Genomic DNA, 19,714 nt, shown 5'->3' with positions numbered 1-19,714 from the left:
GCAGGTTTCTGTTGCTTGGCCTGAGCTGAAACTACAGAATTCTTGAATGATTATATTCTGCCTTCTCATGCTGCCTCCCCATGGCTGACACTGGAAATGAGTGTTTCAGGTTCACTTGTTCATTTACCACACACACACACACACACACACACAACCTTGCATAGCAAAACACTATACATGTACAGAGACAGATCCATGCCTGAGCTTTCTTTAACCCTTCATGTCAATTCATTCAAATGACAAAATACCCAGAAACATATTATGAACTTTTTATTCTGTTGCTTTGTTGTATGGTGTTGTTTTCTATTTCCTTCTTTTTTTTAAGCAGATAAAAGTTTCACATTAATATGAAATACCCCCAAATCTATAAATAAAACACCACAGGTTGGACAGTAATTGTATTGACAGCTAACTTGAATGAGCCATGAATCATGTACATGAGTAGAAAAACACTGCAAAAAAAAAGAGAAGCTTACACAATTTACAGACACAAAGTCATTGGAGATTTTCATTTTCATTTTTAAAAAAAGACTAGCGGTATGATCATACTACAGTAGATTTGTAAGTCCCAATATTCAAGCAACATGTTCCTTGTGGTGTTATGATAGTCTCTAATGTGGCCACTAGCTAACTTTTCATTTTCAGCACAAGGCCAATGATTTATCTTACTAATTATCCTTTTGTACAGTTGGAATGATAATCGAATGACGTCTGTGACTTTTGGTTTTGAACCCCTTTTTCTTTTGGAGGTGGCAGTTCACCAAAACATTCCCAATATTTGCAATACATTCAATCAAACTGAAGGCATTTCATCTGTTCAGCTAAAATAGGACATAGAGCAACTGCACTAGTGGGTGTCTCTCTCTCTCTCTCTATTCTTTCATACGACTACACAGTATATCAATTTTTCTCATTTCTGAAACACACATTATGCACACACATTACAAGTCTACATCTTGGATCTCAAAGTGATGTCATGGAGATACAGTCATGTGAAAAAGTAAGTACACTCCCTGGAAAGTTGTCTTTTTTTGTACATATTTGGACAGATGGATATGTAATCTTCACTTCAACACTTTTGACAGATAAAGGTAACCTAATTTAACAAATTACACTGAAAGATTATACTTTGCAATCATTTATTAATAAAAAAACAACAGAAATGCAATTCTGCAATTTGCCCACTCTTCTTTACAGTACTACTTCAACTGTCATGTTCGAGGGCTTTCTTGCATGCACGGCCCGCTTCAAGTCCCCCCACAGCATTTCGACAGGATTGAGATCTGGGCTTTGACTCGGCCATTCCATAACCCTCCATTTCTTATTTTTGAGCCATTCTGTTGTAGCGTTGCTTGTGTGTTTTGGATCATTGTCCTGTTGCAAGATCCATGTTCGGTTCAGCTTCAGCTTTTTGACATATGGCCTCACATTCTCCTCAAGAATTATCTGGTACAATATGGAATTCATGGTTGACTCAATGATGGCAAGTTGGTCCTGAGGCAGCAAAGCAGCCCCAAACCATAATGCCACCGCCTCCATGCTTTACGGTTGGTATGAGGTTTTTCTGTTCAAAGGCAGTGTTTCGTTTTCACCAAACATGGCGTCTGGCATTGGGGCCAAACAACTACACCTTTGACTCATCTGTCCAGAGCACATTGTTCCAGTAGTTTTGGTCTTTACCCAGGTGTTGTCTGGCAAACGTCAGTCGTGTCATATTCTTTTTTGAGAGCAGAGGCTTCTTCCTTCCTGACCTCCCATGTAGGCCAAGTTTATGCAGTCTCTTTCTGACAGTTGACTCATGCACTTCAACATTGATTGTGGCAAGAGAGGCCTGTAGATCCCTTGATGTTACTCTGGGCTTCTTAGAGACTTCTATGAGCATCTTTCGCCCAGCTCTTGGGCTGAATTTGGTTGGACGACCTGGCCTACGTAGATTGCCATTGGTCTTGAATTTTCTCCATTTGTAGATGATCTGTCGGACAGTAGAATTATGTATTTCGAATTGCTTGGAAATGGATTTGTAACCCCTCCCAGACTCATAGGCATCAATAATCTTTCTTCTGAGGGCCTCGGATAGGTCTTTTGATCTTGGCATGCTGTGTTACCACACACCCATATTGTTAAGACCAAACCAGACCAAGTTTCTAATCTTTATGGAAGGCTGGACCCTCCCAAGTTACTCTCTAATGATTTTCACCTGTTTTGGTGCACCTGATTCAAATTTTTGCAATTTTATGTGATGGTAAAGGTAGCGGTGTACTAATATTTTCCGCATAAGGAAATTGCATTTTTGTTTATTTTAATTGCATAACATTTTCAAAGTAACATTTTTTTTGTGTGTGATTTGTTCAATTGGATTACCTTTATGAATTAATGTGGTTGGAATTTAGCTCAAATATCCATGTGTCCAAGGGGGTGTACTTACTTTTTCACATGACTGCCAAATAAAATAAATCACAAAATCTGTCACAGTTTTGAATCTCTCAACAGCTAAGAGTAACCCCTGTGTATTACAAACAAGAACCTACCATACAAACTTCAGAACATACAATAACATTCTTGAACATGAAGTACTTCTCAATATTGATGACTATGACAAGTAAAGTAATAATATCAATTTAATATATGTCTTTCTATACAATTATTATTTTGATCTAAATTCTTAAAATACAAATCCTATATCTGTCGGACAGTATTTATTTTGAATTTGACCTCAGCTGAGCAATGTTCAGTAACTAGCAATTGGTGTTGGTCTTGGCTCCACTGTTTAGTTTCTGTTTGAGTAAGTACAATGCCATTCAGAGGATTCAATGAGCCCCCTCATACTCCTTTTATCATAATGTAGCATCTTCATAGATTTAGCTGCATTTTGAGTTAACCTGTTCCACTTCACGTCAACCTAACCATCGAAATGTTTATATTGAATTTTAAACTGACATTCTCTGCCATCGAGAACGGAAACCATCTTCCCGTTTTCATTTTGTAGTCTGTTATCATGGGATTCCAAGCACCTAGAGGTACAGTAGTGTGAGAAAGAGCGACAAATCCATTGTCTCACACTGGTAATTCAATTATTGCAGTTCTGTACCTCTGGTTCATTTTCCTCTCCCAGCCCTGTGGTTTGAGAGATGTGATTGGGCATGAACCCAAGTCAGCATACAGCACGGGCCACCATTTTGGCCCCAGCGCTTGTCATTACATTATCCCTTTGTCTTTCTGTCTGTGTGTTACTAAGGTGCCGTGCACGGGGGGGGTGGTGTAGCAGTAGCACAGCTTTTGGCAGGTCAAAGTTCCCACCTGGAAGAGTCGATCATCAGCTTCATAGTGGGGACAAGGTAGCCACTGAGTAGATTCTCTCACTCGCACACACACACACACACACAGAGCCAGGTAAGAGTGAACTCTGCCTTCTCGGTGGTGACAGTATTGGCTGCTTGTCCATTCAGTCCTTTTGGTCTGTGACTACATCCTGGTGTGACTTTATGAGTTCCTTTTTAGAGGACACTGTGAGCACACAGCCTCCCCCTTCAACTAGTGCCACCCTGGCATACATATGCTTACAAACACACATGCACCACCCACACAACCTCACACACACCAATATTCTAACACACACTGACACACACATCCACCCAAACAACACATACCCACCTCTCTCTCTTACACGCACACACACACACACAGAGACACACACAGTGTTCTCTAACCCCTGTCCCATTAAGACACTGCTCTTCTGGAGCTGCTGCGACTGAGGCTGCCGGCGCTGCTCTTGCGGGAAAGGCTGGGTGTTGTGGCAACCGAGAGGCTTGGTGTCGTGGCAACAGAGAGGCTTGGTGTCGTGGCAACCGAGGGGGCGGGCTCGTTGGGGCAGCCGTACTGCAGGAGGATGTCGGCACACTCCTGACTGCCAGCATAACGTGCGAACGTGAGGGCTGTCTGCCCCTGGGCGTCCCGACACCTCACATCACTGCCATACTGCGACCAGGGAGAGAGAGGGGGAGAATGAGAGAGGGCAATAAGATTCAGTTGAAATTCGTAGTGGATAAAAAAAACACATGTATAGCTGTTTTTGGTCAAGTGTCACTTCTGTGTGATTCCCACCCCACTACTACAGTATGTAAGTTATTTCTGCCATTCTTTGACTGTAGTGGCATGACGTCATGATGCCTCAAACCCAGAATGGAAGACAAAAAAATGTAAAAGCAGGATGAAGAGATGAGGAGGGACGTTCTCTCACCCAGACCAGCAGCTGGGTCATGACCACGTCGCCGAGCTGGCAGGCGGCGTGCAGCGCGGAGCAAGGCAGCAGGGGGGAGCCCCCCAGGGGAGAGCTGGGGGAGGCAGCAGGGGGGTGTGGAGAGAGGTGACCCCCTGGGGGAAGGGGGGCATTGATGTCATCCTTGTTGCTGTGGGCCAGGAGGAGGAGCAGGCGGGGGAGGTCCCTCTCCATCACGGCCGCCAGAAGACTGGCTGAGAGTGTGTTGACCTCTAACCCCTGGCTGGGGGAGAGGGAGGGCAGGGCCAGCAGAGCCACAAACAACCTCTGCTCGTACTTGGCCCGGATCCATGACTCCCGCTCCTCTCTGGGACCAGACACACATGGTTACAGACACACAGACACAGTTACAGAGACACGGTTACCAAGGGAACAGAGAGTGTGAATACAAGCATGTGTATGTAGTCAGACATCTTCACATTTCCTATTTCTACTACTAGCTCTAACACTTCTGTCAATGCAACTGCCTCCTCTTCAACAACAACAACTACAACATCAACAACTACAACTAATACTGCAACTGCAGTCCAGCAACTTGCCACTTATTCACACATTATGTGTCCTATACTCTGTCCCTCAGTGTCTCTCTCCCCTGTCCCCCAGTCCTCACCGGGTGGCGTCGGGCGTGGGTTTTCGACGGCCCAGCGTGCGTCCCTCCCAGATGCTGTTGGCCAGGTGGTTGCCGATGGCGCCCAGCACCAGGGTGAGTTCTCTGGGCAGGTCGTCCAGGTCCAGAGAGCGGACACGGGACAGGTGGGTGCCCAGGTTCCTGTGGATCCCTGAACACTCAATGCAGATCAGAGCCCCCAAGTTCAGACTGGCCCACGTTGGGTCTGAAAGAGGAGTGACAGCAGGTCTGGGATCAGACTATATAATAGACTAAACCGTGTACAGTACAGTGCATGCATAGGATTAACAGAGAGGAAATACAGAGATGGGATTAGAGTACCGGTATTACAATACAGCTTTATTCTGGGTAGGATTTATATGGGAGAAAGAGTGGAAGGATATGGAGAACGGAGGGGGTTCCACCCACACTGAAAACCAAGCTCAATGACATCAGTAAGATGGATGACAAACCAAGAAAGCAGAAAAAGCAACAGAGCACGAAAGGAAAGAGAAAGAGAATAGAGAGATATTAAGAGAGCAGCACAGAGAGACACAACCATCCGTAATAAATGACTTACTAGGTGCTTCACAGTCCACACAGAGGCTGTTGCCCTTGGCGTTACGGATAGCCTGCAGTGCCACAGCTTCACTCTGGCTGTTCTTACGAGCCTGTGGAACACACGCACAATTAGTCTCCTCAGTAACGGCTGGTTTCCAACACAAACACTTTTTCCACAGTGTGTGTGTGTGCGTGCATGTATGCGTGTGTGTTTGTGTGTGTGTTTGTGTGTGTGTGCATGTGTGTTTGTGTGTCTTTGTGTGTGTCTGCGTGTACGTGTGTGTGTGTGTGTACGTGTGTGTGTGTGTGTGTGTGTACGTGTGTGTGTGTGTGTACGTGTGTGTGTGTGTGTCTGCGTGTACGTGTGTGTGTGTGTCTGCGTGTACGTGTGTGTGTGTGTACGTCTGCATCCTTGCCTTGTTCTTGCTGCTCTCACACAGCTGCAGGCTGGCCAGGATCTGGCTTTCGATGGCTGTCACCCAGGAGTCCCTCTCCTCCACACTCTGGGCCTCGAAGTGCCACGTCTGGCCCGTGCTCGACACGATCAGAAAGTCAAAGTTATCCTCGTCTGATAACAGAACACATATAGTACACAGGCTTGTATTAGAGACAGTCAAATCATGATAAATAGGGCCCTGAGTTTTTCCCTGACCATGCGACCTGACCAGGAAAACAACATTGGGTCCAATCACGTCACATGCAGGATAAACTTATGACAAAGTACCACACAGTGGGTTCAGAGGGTTACTTCCTCCATCACAATGATGATTGGTGGTGGATCTCCAAACAACACGTACCTGCTAAGTAGACATCGGCATGCAATATTGCATTGCTGTCATGGTGGACAAATGAAGATGTATGGAGTATATGGAGAGAAATCTTTTAATGAATGGAGATACAGTAGGTGCTTTATCTTAGAGACAGGCTCAAGAGGCTGCTCAATAAAAGCAGACACAGTGACAGAAAAATTGACAAACAGAAAAGCAGACAGTCAGACAAGACAGACAGGATGAAAAGCATGGCTGACAGGCAGGCAGGCAGACAGACAGACAGAAACAGACAGACAAACAGGGCTGACAGACAGACAGACAGACAGACAGACAGACAGACAGACAGACAGACAGACAGACAGACAGACAGACAGACAGACAGAGAGTTCCTCATTACCTGTCTTGTTTATGTTTCTTAAGCTACCAAAGCTTTTTAGTTTCCACATTTTGCGCTTTGCTACAGGGTAAGAGATTAGCAGATCAGACATCCCAGGGAAGCAGAGAGAGAGAGAGAGAGAATAAAGGAGCACAGGAGGAAATGAGAGGGAGAGACAATAGATCAAAGTGATAAAGGCTGATATTTTGGAGAGAATAAGTAGAAATTCTAGCAGCAGGGCAAAGACTGAGATGAGACTAAGCTTTTTCTTTATACATCTGTTCAGTATTGACCTCTTTCTGATTCACTCTCAAATGAAGTTTTTCCTCATCCAAAGTCTATACGGTGGCAGAATTTAATGTGCAGTGTTCAGATAGAAATGTAATGTGTAGAACAGATATGATTATCTGTCATGAGTAGGGATCATCTGATCTCACATACATTTTATTGAATATCATACATTTATATCTGCAATGTTCTGAATGTTTCACCTCACTAAACCCTGTATACACTGTGTTGGAAGCTTACCATCTGCTTGGCCAATGGCTATGTCTCCTTTCTGGTTCATGCTCTTCTTCCTGCGATGCTTCTTCCTGTCAACCATTGGGGAGGCGGGGCCTGTATCTTTAGAGGAGGAGGGGCTGGACACCCCCTCGATGGCAGAGTCTGCCACAGTCACACAACCACAGGAAATAAGTTTGTGCCATATGGTATAATAGTACAAAAATAACTAATATCCACAATGACTCAAATAAGATAAGTCCACAGAGGACCAGAGTGTTGTACGTACCCACGCTTTGGGCCTTGTTAGAGAGAGTAGAGGGGCAGCGCTGCACCCCTCTGTTCCCCCCAGGAGACAACCCTCCTCCCGCCCCCTCCTCTACTGGCAGGAGGGTACTACCACTACCAGGGACTTTGGTGGAGAGAGCATCACATTTCAAAGAGATATTACATAAAGACACTCATGACAATTCAGTGATCAAAGCAAATAATGTATAGATATTGTAATGTAGATCACAAAAAAAGTTGTCAAGTTATTATTTCTGTTCTATGACATACAGTGCCTTCGGAAAGTATTCAGACCCCTTGACTTTTTCTACATTTTGTTAAGTTACAGCCTTATTCTAAAATTGATTACACACAATATCCCACAATGACAAAGCAAAAACTGGTTTTTAGAAATGTTTGTTAATTTATAATAAATAAATAAAACTGAAATAATACATTTACATAAGTATTCAGACCCTTTACTCAGTACTTTTTGAAGCACCTTTGGCAGCGATTACAGCATCGAGTCTTCTTGGGTATGACGCTTGGCACACCTGTATTTGGGGAGTTTCTCCCATTCTTCTCTGCAGATCCTCTCAAGCGCTGTCAGGTTGGATGGGGAGCGTTGCTGCACAGCTATTTCCAGGTCTCTCCAGAGATGTTTGATCGGGTTCAAGTCCAGGTTTTGGCTGGGCCACTCAAGGACTTTCAGAGACTTGTCCCAAAGCCACTTCTGCGTTGTCTTGGCTGTGTGCTTAGGGTCATTGTCCTGTTGGAAGGTGAACCTTCACCCCAGTCTGAGTTCCTGAGCACTCTGGAGCAGGTTTTCATCAAGGATCTCTCTGTAATTTCCTCCGTTCATCTTTGCCTCGTACCTGACTAGTCTCCCAGTCCCTGCCACTGAAAAACATCCCCACAGCATGATGCTGCCACCACCATGCTTAATGGGTATTGTGTGTAGATTGCTGAGGAAAATGTTTTATTTAATAAATTTTAGAATAAGGCAAAAATGTGGAAAAAGTCAAGGGGTCTGAATACTTTCCAAAGGCACTGTAAGTGCAATGAGAGAGATGGATGAAAGAAAGGTTTGAAAAATAATACGTTACAGGGAGAATGATGGCAAAACAATGAGACACCAAGATGGCTAGAGAGAGTATGCACTAGATTAGGTTCAGAGAGAAGGAGAAATAGAAGGGGAGAGAAAAAGGGATAAAGAGAGAGATTGGCTGTCCTTGTGGAGCCTAGGGATGTGCCGAGTGGTCGGACAAAACGAGTATCGTAACGGATATGGGCAATTTTCTAGATACGATTATAAGTGTGTTTTGTAATTATCCGTGATCGGAAAAAAAAGTAATTTTCAAATGCCAGCATGCATCTTTCTCATGCTAGTCAGTCATGTACAAGGTTCTACGTGGTCTAAATAACTCAACTGGCTGGCTGTAAAGAGAAGGGAGGGCTGTACGTTGATCCTGCTGCTCTGATTGGATAGAGTGAAATTGTATTTCTCCGTCCACTCCCTTCATAATTCCACCCAATCAGATTTCCTTGCATGTTTTCGGTCTGATCATTTAGATTGCTGCTGCCTGCTACTATAATAAATCACATGGCCAGGACGTTTGCTATCAAGCTATTAATGTGCATAATATCTAACAAGCGGGGCAAGAGTAGGGAAAAAATATGAAACACTGATGCGCATTCTGACTGAGTGACAGCAAACTTGGCTGCTCGCTGCAAGTTGAGGACACACACAAAGACACATTTTACATTTACATTTTAGTCATTTAACAGACACTTATCCAGAGTGACATTTTGTGCATACATTTTAATACTTTTTTCATACTGGTCCCCCATGGGAATCCAACCCACAACCCTGACGCTGCAAGCACCATGCTCTACCAACTGAGCTAAACGGGACTACACACACACACACCTCTTCCGCGTGTTGCTCCTAATCTGCAGCTTTTTTGCAGTGAGTATTTTGCCAACATCTATTTAGGCATATTAAAACACTTACGTTTTTTCCGATCACGAATATCCTCAGATCCGACTATCAACTGTAAATTTACAGATACAATTACAAATACGAGTATGGCCATGTCGGCACACCCCTATTTGAGCCCCTCTCACCCGCGCTGGCCCCGTCAGGCCGCTGGACATCTTTGACCATGCCGTTGAGGCCGGGCGGAGGGCCACAGGAAGGGACGGCACCAGCGCGGGGCGGGCGTTTCCCTGGCACCTTCACAGTCACCCTCAGCAGGTCCATCTCTTTCCCATGGGCGTTCTGCACGTAATCCTGCCAGGTCAGGGGGAAAGGCCAACCATTAAAGCAGATATTTCAAACATATATAGTGGCACTGTAGCATGGTCCAAACCCATTCTGAGATTCAATACAGTGTTCATCAGGTTCAGCAGGTTACACAAACTATAACACTGTAGCCAACTCTGGGATTCAATGGGATTCAATATCCAACCATACTCCAAAGTCTTTGTCATAGAGCCAGAGGTTTTTCCTGTCAGGTCATGTGGAAGCTCTATCATAAATGTATGTCCCTGATCAGCTCTTTATGTGTGTCATTACAAACAGCTGGAATATAGTGTAGCACTTTGTGTCAGTGCATTGACTCACGTTGACGCTGGAGTGATAGGAGAGCATGCCGTTGTTGGACAGCGTGACGTATTTCTTCTTCCATTCCTTGTTGATGGAGTTCCCACTGCGCTTCAGCAGGATACTCTGGTGGAGGGAGACAGGGATGAGGGATAGAGGAGAGGAGACCAGGATAAGACACATTCTTTATCTGTTCTTTATTATCCTTCGTCCTTATGCCAAAAGAGCCTAGCAGGCTTCCACAAAATCCTCCTCAACAAAATTCTCAAAGGTAAGTCAAATCCCTCTCCTAGCTCCATGATGTTAGTTCATTGTCTGTGGTGAGCTCCTATAGATTACTGTGAGTTCCTCTCTACAGAGGGGAGCATCCAGCTCCTACAGGATGTACTGTCTGTCACCTACCTGTTTGATGGGAATGGAGCGTCCACTGCCCAGGTCTCCTGTCTTACCGTCTGTACTCCTCCTCTCTGAGTCACTACCCCTACGGCCCTGCAGACATGGCACAAGACAAACAACAAGAATAAACAGGTAAAGAGAGAAAGAGAGAAAGAGAGAAAGAGAGAAAGAGAGAAAGAGAGAAAGAGAGAAAGAGAGAAAGAGAGAAAGAGAGAAAGAAAGAAAGAAAGAAAGAAAGAAAGAAAGAAAGAAAGAAAGAAAGAAAGAAAGAAAGAAAGAAAGAAACCAGATGGACATCATGAAAATGAACGGAGGAAGTTCAGGAGTAAAACCAATCAAAATATAATTATTGTAGAATTTGACTGTGTCCATAAAATGTAAATAGTATGTATGGGCTGGAAGTAGAGGCCTAAGCGTTGTTGTTCACTAGTTTACTCCAATTGGGGAAGGGGTGGTGGGGTTGGAAAGTAATGAAGGGAAATATAATTTTAAAAAGGATGTGTGTGTATGGATGTATATATACAGTGAGGGAAAAAAGTATTTGATCCCCTGCTGATTTTGTACGTTTGCCCACTGACAAAGACATGATCGGTCTATAATTTTAATGGTAGGTTTATTTGAATAGTGCGAGACAGAAAAACAACAACAAAAATCCTGACAAACGCATGTGAAAAATTTTATAAATTGATTTGCATTTTAATGAGGGAAATAAGTATTTGACACCCTCTCAATAAGAAAGATTTCTGGCTCCCAGGTGTCTTTTATACAGGTAATGAGCTGAGATTAGGAGCACACTCTTAAAGGGAGTATTCCTAATCTCAGTTTGTTACCTGTATAAAAAGACACCTGTCCACAGAAGCAATCAATCAGATTCCAAACTCTCCACCATGGCCAAGACCAAAAAGCTTTCCAAGGATGTCAGGGACAAGATTGTAGACCTACACAAGGCTGGAATGGGCTACAAGACCATCGCCAAGCAGCTTGGTGAGAAGGTGACAACAGTTGGTGCGATTATTCGCAAATGGAAGAAACACAAAATAACTGTCAATCTCCCTCGGCCTGGGGCTCCATGCAAGATCTCACCTCGTGGAGTTGCAATGATCATGAGAACGGTGAGGAATCAGCCCATAACTACACGGGAGGATCTTGTCAATGATCTCAAGGCAGCTGGGACCATAGTCACCAAGAAAACAATTGGTAACACACTACGCCGTGAAGGACTGAAATCATGCAGCACCCGCAAGGTCCCCCTGCTCAAGAAAGCACATATACAGGCCCGTCTGAAGTTTGCCAATGAACATCTGAATGATTTAGAGGAGAACTGGGTGAAAGTGTTGTGGTCAGATGAGACCAAAATCGAGCTCTTTGCCATCAACTCAACTCGCCGTGTTTGGAGGACGAGGAATGCTGCCTATGACCCCAAGAACACCATCCCCACCGTCAAACATGGAGGTGGGAGCATTAAGCTTTAGGGGTGTTTTTCTGCTAAGGGGACGGGACAACTTCACTGCATCAAAAGGACGATGGACGGGGAAATGTACCGTCAAATCTTGGGTGAGAACCTCCTTCCCTCAGCCAGGGCATTGAAAATGGGTTGTGGATGGGTATTCCAGCATGACAATGACCCAAAACACACGGCCAAGGCAACAAAGGAGTGGCTCAAGAAGAAGCACATTAAGGTCCTAGAGTGGCCTAGCCAGTCTCCAGACCTTAATCCCATAGAAAATCTGTGGAGGGAGCTGAAGGTTCGAGTTGCCAAATGTCAGCCTCGAAACCTTAATGACTTGTAGAAGATCTGCAAAGAGGAGTGGGACAAAATCCCTCCTGAGATGTGTGCAAACCTGGTGGCCAACTACAAGAAACGTCTGACCTCTGTGATTGCCAACAAGGGTTTTGCCACCAAGTACTAAGTCATGTTTTGCAGAGGGGTCAAATACTTATTTCCCTCATTAAAATGCAAATCAATTCATAACATTTTTGTCATGCATTTTTCTGGATTTTGTTGTTGTTATTCTGTCTCTCACTGTTCAAATATACCTACCATTAAAATTATAGACTGATCATGTCTTTGTCAGTGGGCAAACGTACAAAATCAGCAGGGGATCAAATACTTTTTTCCCCTCACTGTATATATATATACATACAGTGGGGAGAACAAGTATTTGATACACTGCCGATTTTGCAGGTTTTCCTACTTACAAAGCATGTAGAGGTCTGTAATTTTTATCATAGGTACACTTCAACTGTGAGAGACGGATCTAAAACAAAAATCCAGAAAATCACATTGTATGATTTTTAAGTAATTAATTTGCATTTTATTGCATGACATAAGTATTTGATACATCAGAAAAGCAGAACTTAATATTTGGTACAGAAACCTTTGTTTGCAATTACAGAGATCATACGTTTTCTGTAGGTCTTGACCAGGTTTGCACACACTGCAGCAGGGATTTTGGCCCACTCCTCCATACAGACCTTCTCCAGATCCTTCAGGTTTCGGGGCTGTCGCTGGGCAATACGGACTTTCAGCTCCCCTCCAAAGATTTTCTATTGGGTTCAGGTCTGGAGACTGGCTAGGCCACTCCAGGACCTTGAGATGCTTCTTACGGAGCCACTCCTTAGTTGCCCTGGCTGTGTGTTTTGGGTCGTTGTCATGCTGGAAGACCCAGCCACGACCCATCTTCAATGCTCTTACTGAGGGAAGGAGGTTGTTGGCCAAGATCTCGCGATACATGGCCCCATCCATCCTCCCCTCAATACGGTGCAGTCGTCCTGTCCCCTTTGCAGAAAAGCATCCCCAAAGAATGATGTTTCCACCTCCATGCTTCACGGTTGGGATGGTGTTCTTGGGGTTGTACTCATCCTTCTTCTTCCTCCAAACACGGCGAGTGGAGTTTAGACCAAAAAGCTATATTTTTGTCTCATCAGACCACATGACCTTCTCCCATTCCTCCTCTGGATCATCCAGATGGTCATTTGCAAACTTCAGATGGGCCTGGACATGCGCTGGCTTGAGCAGGGGAACCTTGCGTGCGCTGCAGGATTTTAATCCATGACGGCGTAGTGTGTTACTAATGGTTTTCTTTGAGACTGTGGTCCCAGCTCTCTTCAGGTCATTGACCAGGTCCTGCCGTGTAGTTCTGGGCTGATCCCTCACCTTCCTCATGATCATTGATGCCCCACGAGGTGAGATCTTGCATGGAGCCCCAGACCGAGGGTGATTGACCGTCATCTTGAACTTCTTCCATTTTCTAATAATTGCGCCAACAGTTGTTGCCTTCTCACCAAGCTGCTTGCCTATTGTCCTGTAGCCCATCCCAGCCTTGTGGAGGTCTTCAATTTTATCCCTGATGTCCTTACACAGCTCTCTGGTCTTGGCCATTGTGGAGAGGTTGGAGTCTGTTTGATTGAGTGTGTGGACAGGTGTCTTTTATACAGGTAACGAGTTCAAACAGGTGCAGTTAATACAGGTAATGAGTGGAGAACAGGAGGGCTTCTTAAAGAAAAACTAACAGGTCTGTGAGAGCCGGAATTCTTACTGGTTGGTAGGTGATCAAATACTTATGTCATGCAATAAAATGCAAATGAATTACTTAAAAATCATACAATGTGATTTTCTGGATTTTTGTTTTAGATTCCGTCTCTCACAGTTGAAGTGTACCTATGATAAAAATTACAGACCTCTACATGCTTTGTAAGTAGGAAAACCTGCAAAATCGGCAGTGTATCAAATACTTGTTCTCCCCACTGTATATATACACATACATACAGTGAGGTCAGACAAGCTCATATGTAAAAAAATATATATATATTGATTAAAGAAAATAGAGGTGTAGATAATAGTATTAAATCAATTTGTGAGAATGATTTATGCCTGTTTGAGTAGAAAGTGTACTCTTTTGCTTTAGGATTATATGCTTGCCAAGCATCAATGAGGTGAGGGTGTCATTAAAAAATCATGGTAAACACTATTATTGCACACAGAGTGAGTCCATGGAATTTATTATGTGACTTGTTAAGCACAGTTTTACTCCTGAACTTGTTTAGGCTTGCCATAACAAAGGGGTTGAATACTTTTTGACTCAAGACATTTCAGCTTTTCTTTTTTTAAATTAATTTGTAAACATTTCTAAAAACATAATTCCACTTTGAAATTATGGGGTATTGTGTGTAGGCCAGTGACAAAAAAATCCCAATTTAATATATTTTAAATTCAGGCTGTAAAAACAACATTTGGAAAAATCAAGGGGTGTGAATGTTTATTGCATATATTCTGTCTGAATTGCAATTGTATTTGAAGCGGGCCCTCAAGTGCTGGCCTATGCAAGCAATCATTCTGACAATTATATCATGGAGTCAAAACTTGATTTTGGAAAGAAGGCCAAAATTGAATACCACAACTATAATACAGTGAGGGAAAAAAGTATTTGATCCCCTGCTGATTTTGTACGTTTGCCCACTGACAAAGAAATGATCAGTCTATAATTTTAATGGTAGGTTTATTTGAACAGTGTGAGACAGAATAACAACAAAAAAATCCAGAAAAACGCATGTCAAAAATGTTATAAATTGATTTGCATTTTAATGAGGGAAATAAGTATTTGACCCCCTCTCAATCAGAAAGATTTCTGGCTCCCAGGTGTCTTTTATACAGGTAACGAGCTGAGATTAGGAGCACACTCTTAAAGGGAGTGCTCCTAATCTCAGTTTGTTACCTGTATAAAAGACACCTGTCCACAGAAGCAATCAATCAACCAGATTCCAAACTCTCCACCATAGCCAAGACCAAAGAGCTCTCCAAGGATGTCAGGGACAAGATTGTAGACCTACACAAGGCTGGAATGGGCTACAAGACCATCGCCAAGCAGCTTGGTGAGAAGGTGACAACAGTTGGTGCGATTATTCGCAAATGGAAGAAACACAAAAGAACTGTCAATCTCCCTCGGCCTGGGGCTCCATGCAAGATCTCACCTCGTGGAGTTGCAATGATCATGAGAACGGTGAGGAATCAGCCCAGAACTACATGGGAGGATCTTGTCAATGATCTCAAGGCAGCTGGGACCATAGTCACCAAGAAAACAATTGGTAACACACTACGCCGTGAAGGACTGAAATCCTGCAGCGCCCGCAAGGTCCCCCTGCTCAAGAAAGCACATATACATGCCCGTCTGAAGTTTGCCAATGAACATCTGAATGATTCAGAGGAGAACTGGGTGAAAGTGTTGTGGTCGGATGAGACCAAAATTGAACTCTTTGGCATCAACTCAACTTGCCCTGTTTGGAGGAGGAGGAATGCTGCCTATGACCCCAAGAACACCATCCCCACCATACATGGAGGTGGAAACATTATGCTTTGGGGGGGTTTTTCTGCTAAGGGGACAGGACAACTTCACCGCATCAAAGGGACGATGGACAGGGCCATGTACCGTCAAATCTTGGGTGAGAACCTCCTTCCCTCAGCCAGGGCATTGAAAATGGGTTGTGGATGGGTATTCCAGCATGACAATGACCCAAAACACACGGCCAAGGCAACAAAGGAGTGGCTCAAGAAGAAGCACATTATCCTGCAGCACGCAAGGTCCCCCTGCGCACGCAAGGTCCCCCAGCGCACGCAAGGTCCCCCTGCTCAAGCCAGCGCATGTCCAGGCCCGTCTGAAGTTTGCCAATGACCATCTGGATGATCCAGAGGAGGAATGGGAGAAGGTCATGTGGTCTGATGAGACAAAAATAGAGCTTTTTGGTCTAAACTCCACTCGCCGTGTTTGGAGGAAGAAGAAGGATGAGTACAACCCCAAGAACACCATCCCAACCGTGAAGCATGGAGGTGGAAACATCATTCTTTGGGGATGCTTTTCTGCAAAGGGGACAGGACGACTGCACCGTATTGAGGGGAGGATGGATGGGGCCAAGTATCGCGAGATCTTGGCCAACAACCTCCATCCCTCAATAAGAGCATTGAAGATGGGTCATGGCTGGGTCTTCCAGCATGACAACGACCCAAAACACACAGCCAGGGCAACTAAGGAGTGGCTCCGTAAGAAGCATCTCAAGGTCCTGGAGTGGCCTAGCCAGTCTCCAGACCTCAACCCAATAGAACATCTTTGGAGGGAGCTGAAAGTCTAATAATACAATGTGATTTTCTGGATTTTTGTTTTAGATTCCGTCTCTCACAGTTGAAGTGTACCTATGACAAAAATTACAGACCTCTACATGCTTTGTAAGTAGGAAAACCTGCAAAATCGGCAGTGTATCAAATATTTGTTCTCTCCACTGTATATATGTATGTATGTATATATATGTGTGTGTATGTGTGTGTATGTATGTGTATATGTGTATGTATGTATATACAGTGAGGGAAAAAAGTATTTGATCCCCTGCTGATTTTGTACGTTTGCCCACTGACAAAGAAATGATCAGTCTATAATTTTAATGGTAGGTATATTTGAACAGTGAGAGACAGAATAACAACAACAAAAAATGTTATACATTGATTTGCATTTTAATGAGGGAAATAAGTATTTGACCCCTCTGCAAAACATGACTTAGTACTTGGTGGCAAAACCCTTGTTGTCAATCACAGAGGCCAGACGTTTCTTGTAGTTGGCCACCAGGTTTGCACACATCTCAGGAGGGATTTTGTCCCACTCCTCTTTGCAGATCTTCTCCAAGTCATTAAGGTTTCGAGGCTGACGTTTGGCAACTCGAACCTTCAGCTCCCTCCTCAGATTTTCTATGGGATTAAGGTCTGGAGACTGGCTAGGCCACTCTAGGACCTTAATGTGCTTCTTCTTGAGCCACTCCTTTGTTGCCTTGGCCGTGTGTTTTGGGTCATTGTCATGCTGGAATACCCATCCACGACCCATTTTCAATGCCCTGGCTGAGGGAAGGAGGTTCTCACCCAAGATTTGACGGTGCATGGCCCCGTCCATCGTCCCTTTGATGCGGTGAAGTTGTCCTGTCTCCTTAGCAGAAAAACACCCCCAAAGCATAATGTTTCCACCTCCATGTTTGACGGTGGGGATGGTGTTCTTGGGGTCATAGGCAGCATTCCTCCTCCTCCAAACACGGCGAGTTGAGTTGATGCCAAAGAGCTCGATTTTGGTCTCATCTGACCACAACACTTTCACCCAGTTCTCCTCTGAATCATTCAGATGTTCATTGGCAAACTTCAGACGGGCCTGTATATGTGCTTTCTTGAGCAGGGGGACCTTGCGGGGCTGCAGGATTTCAGTCCTTCACGGCGTAGTGTGTTACCAATTGTTTTTTTGGTGACTATGGTCCCAGCTGCCTTGAGATCATTGACAAGATTCTCCCGTGTAGTTCTGGGCTGATTCCTCACCGTTCTCATGATCATTGCAACTCCACAAGGTGAGATCTTGCATGGAGCCCCAGGCCGAGGCAGATTGACAGTTCTTTTGTGTTTCTTCCATTTGTGAATAATCGCACCAACTGTTGTCACCTTCTCACCAAGGTGCTTGGCGATGGTCTTGTAGCCCATTCCAGCCTTGTGTAGGTCTACAATCTTGTCCCTGACATCCTTGGAGAGCTCTTTGGTCTTGGCCATGGTGGAGAGTTTGGAATCTGATTGATTGATTGCTTCTGTGGACAGGTGTCTTTTATACAGGTAACAAGCTGAGATTAGGAGCACTCCCTTTAAAAGTGTGCTCCTAATCTCAGCTCGTTACCTGTATAAAAGACACCTGGGAGCCAGAAATCTTTCTGACTGAAAGGGGGTCAAATACTTATTTCCCTCATTAAAATGCAAATCAATTTATAACATTTTGACATGCATTTTTCTGGATTTTTTTGTTGTTATTCTGTCTCTCACTGTTCAAATAAACCTACCATTAAAATGATAGACTGATAATTTCTTTGTCAGTGGGCAAACTTACAAAATCAGCAGGGGATCAAATACTTTTTTCCCTCACTGTATATATATATATATATATATATTTGCGAGAAAAAAACCATATGGAGGATTGGAAGTGATGCAGACAATTGCATTGATGGAAGTTACAATCTATCTGAAATATTAAAGCTGATCTACCCCCTAAGAAAAAAAAAGAAAAAAAGAAAGAAAGAGAGAGAGAGAACTATTATACAGACTGAGAGTGAAGGAAAAGGCACAAGAGATGGACTATAATCCATGAACAGAGCTAAGAAGATTACATTTCAAAGAAAGCACAGGGGACCTTATGGATGGGTCAATGAGGAAACTAAGTCAGTAAAAGTGTGTGTGTGTGGTTGGTTGGTATGTTACCGTGAAGCGGGAGCCGGTGCGTCGCCGGTTGGCACTGCGGACAGACCCTGGGGTGGCGTTGCCCAGCCTCTCCCCCCCTGCTGCCCCACCAATCTCCTTATGACTGATCACTGGGGTGGAGGGTAGGGAGGATGAGTAGTCACTGCTCTGACCACCGTTACTGGCCTGAGAGAGAGACACACAGAGAGCGAGAGAAACAAAAACAAAGAAACAGAAAGTGCCAGACAGCAAAAAGGAGAAAAGAGAGAGATTACATAGAGCAAAGAAAGACAGCTGAATATGTGGAAAAATCGGGTCCAAAAATCTGGTCAAACAGTACCATCCTATTAATTTGGACCAGTGTCTTATCTCCAGTATGAAGGACTAGAGGCCAGAGTTGCTGCTGTACCTGCCCAGGGAAGACTCCTGACACTGGGGTAGAGCCTTCAGAGTGACTGGGGGAGTTGGGCAGGGATTTACAGGAGGCCAGTTGAGCTGCCTGCTTCTTCACTGCCATGATCTTCTGGGCAGCTGTGGTAAGTAGAGAGAGGACAAATACAAACATTACTCTCCTTAGACAGTCATCTTTCTAGATGCCGCTATAGATGAATTTCAAATTGGTTTATTGATTCAAATTCCAGCTACATTGTACTGAAACAACAGAACAAGGAGCAGTGTGTGTGTTTGTGTGTGTGTGTGTCCTCACCCTCGGTGAAGACGCGGTTGACATTGAGGCCGTAGGTAGCGCATGTCTCGTAGTAGGTACAGCGCCTCACGTCTGAACACAGCTGTCTAGCCCTGGCATCCTCTATCACCCGAGGGTTGGTGCTGGTGATTTTATCTGGAGGAAGGAGGAACTACATCAACTACATCCCATTGAAAACCTTAATAAACCTTTATAAACACATACAGATGCTATCTTTAGTATAATATAGAGCAGGGTTTCTTAAACTATGGGTCGGGACCCAAAGTGGGCCCTGGACATGTGAGAGGTGGGCATCAAGTTATGAGAATGCATCTATAGGACAATTTGGGTCACGTGAGGACAGTCGATTTCTCATTTGGGTCTCAAGCTGAAAAAGTTTGCACACCCCTGTCATAGAGAGTGGGTATGGG

At 44.2% G+C, this 19,714-nt stretch overlaps 1 protein-coding gene across 3 annotated transcripts in view; it reads right to left on the bottom strand.

Moving 5' to 3' along the window:
• Nucleotides 1-257: 257 nt before the first annotated feature.
• The window catches only part of LOC121577845 (arf-GAP with GTPase, ANK repeat and PH domain-containing protein 1), a 37,558-nt gene continuing 18,101 nt past the window's right edge, over nucleotides 258-19,714 (bottom strand). For 2 of the 3 annotated variants that reach the window (XM_041891780.2, XM_041891778.2), the window contains exons 6-18: nucleotides 19,305-19,439; nucleotides 19,008-19,129; nucleotides 18,620-18,784; nucleotides 10,366-10,452; nucleotides 9,985-10,089; nucleotides 9,486-9,651; nucleotides 7,381-7,503; nucleotides 7,119-7,256; nucleotides 5,861-6,012; nucleotides 5,464-5,554; nucleotides 4,887-5,109; nucleotides 4,238-4,583; nucleotides 258-3,975 (exon numbers count right to left, since the gene is read on the bottom strand). In XM_041891780.2, the coding sequence (XP_041747714.2) occupies nucleotides 3,718-3,975; nucleotides 4,238-4,583; nucleotides 4,887-5,109; nucleotides 5,464-5,554; nucleotides 5,861-6,012; nucleotides 7,119-7,256; nucleotides 7,381-7,503; nucleotides 9,486-9,651; nucleotides 9,985-10,089; nucleotides 10,366-10,452; nucleotides 18,620-18,784; nucleotides 19,008-19,129; nucleotides 19,305-19,439 (2,111 nt within the window). In that variant the 3' untranslated portion in view covers nucleotides 258-3,717. Of the gene's footprint in view, nucleotides 3,976-4,237; nucleotides 4,584-4,886; nucleotides 5,110-5,463; nucleotides 5,555-5,860; nucleotides 6,013-6,611; nucleotides 6,672-7,118; nucleotides 7,257-7,380; nucleotides 7,504-9,485; nucleotides 9,652-9,984; nucleotides 10,090-10,365; nucleotides 10,453-18,619; nucleotides 18,785-19,007; nucleotides 19,130-19,304; nucleotides 19,440-19,714 lie in introns of all 3 variants that reach the window. The other variant, XM_041891777.2, reaches the window with a different exon arrangement.

The sequence above is a fragment of the Coregonus clupeaformis genome, unplaced genomic scaffold (genome assembly GCF_020615455.1).
Source record: "Coregonus clupeaformis isolate EN_2021a unplaced genomic scaffold, ASM2061545v1 scaf0005, whole genome shotgun sequence".
Lineage (NCBI taxonomy): Eukaryota > Metazoa > Chordata > Actinopteri > Salmoniformes > Salmonidae > Coregonus > Coregonus clupeaformis.
The sequence above is the reverse complement of the archived record's forward strand: the minus strand, read 5'-3'. Positions and strand labels throughout refer to the sequence as shown.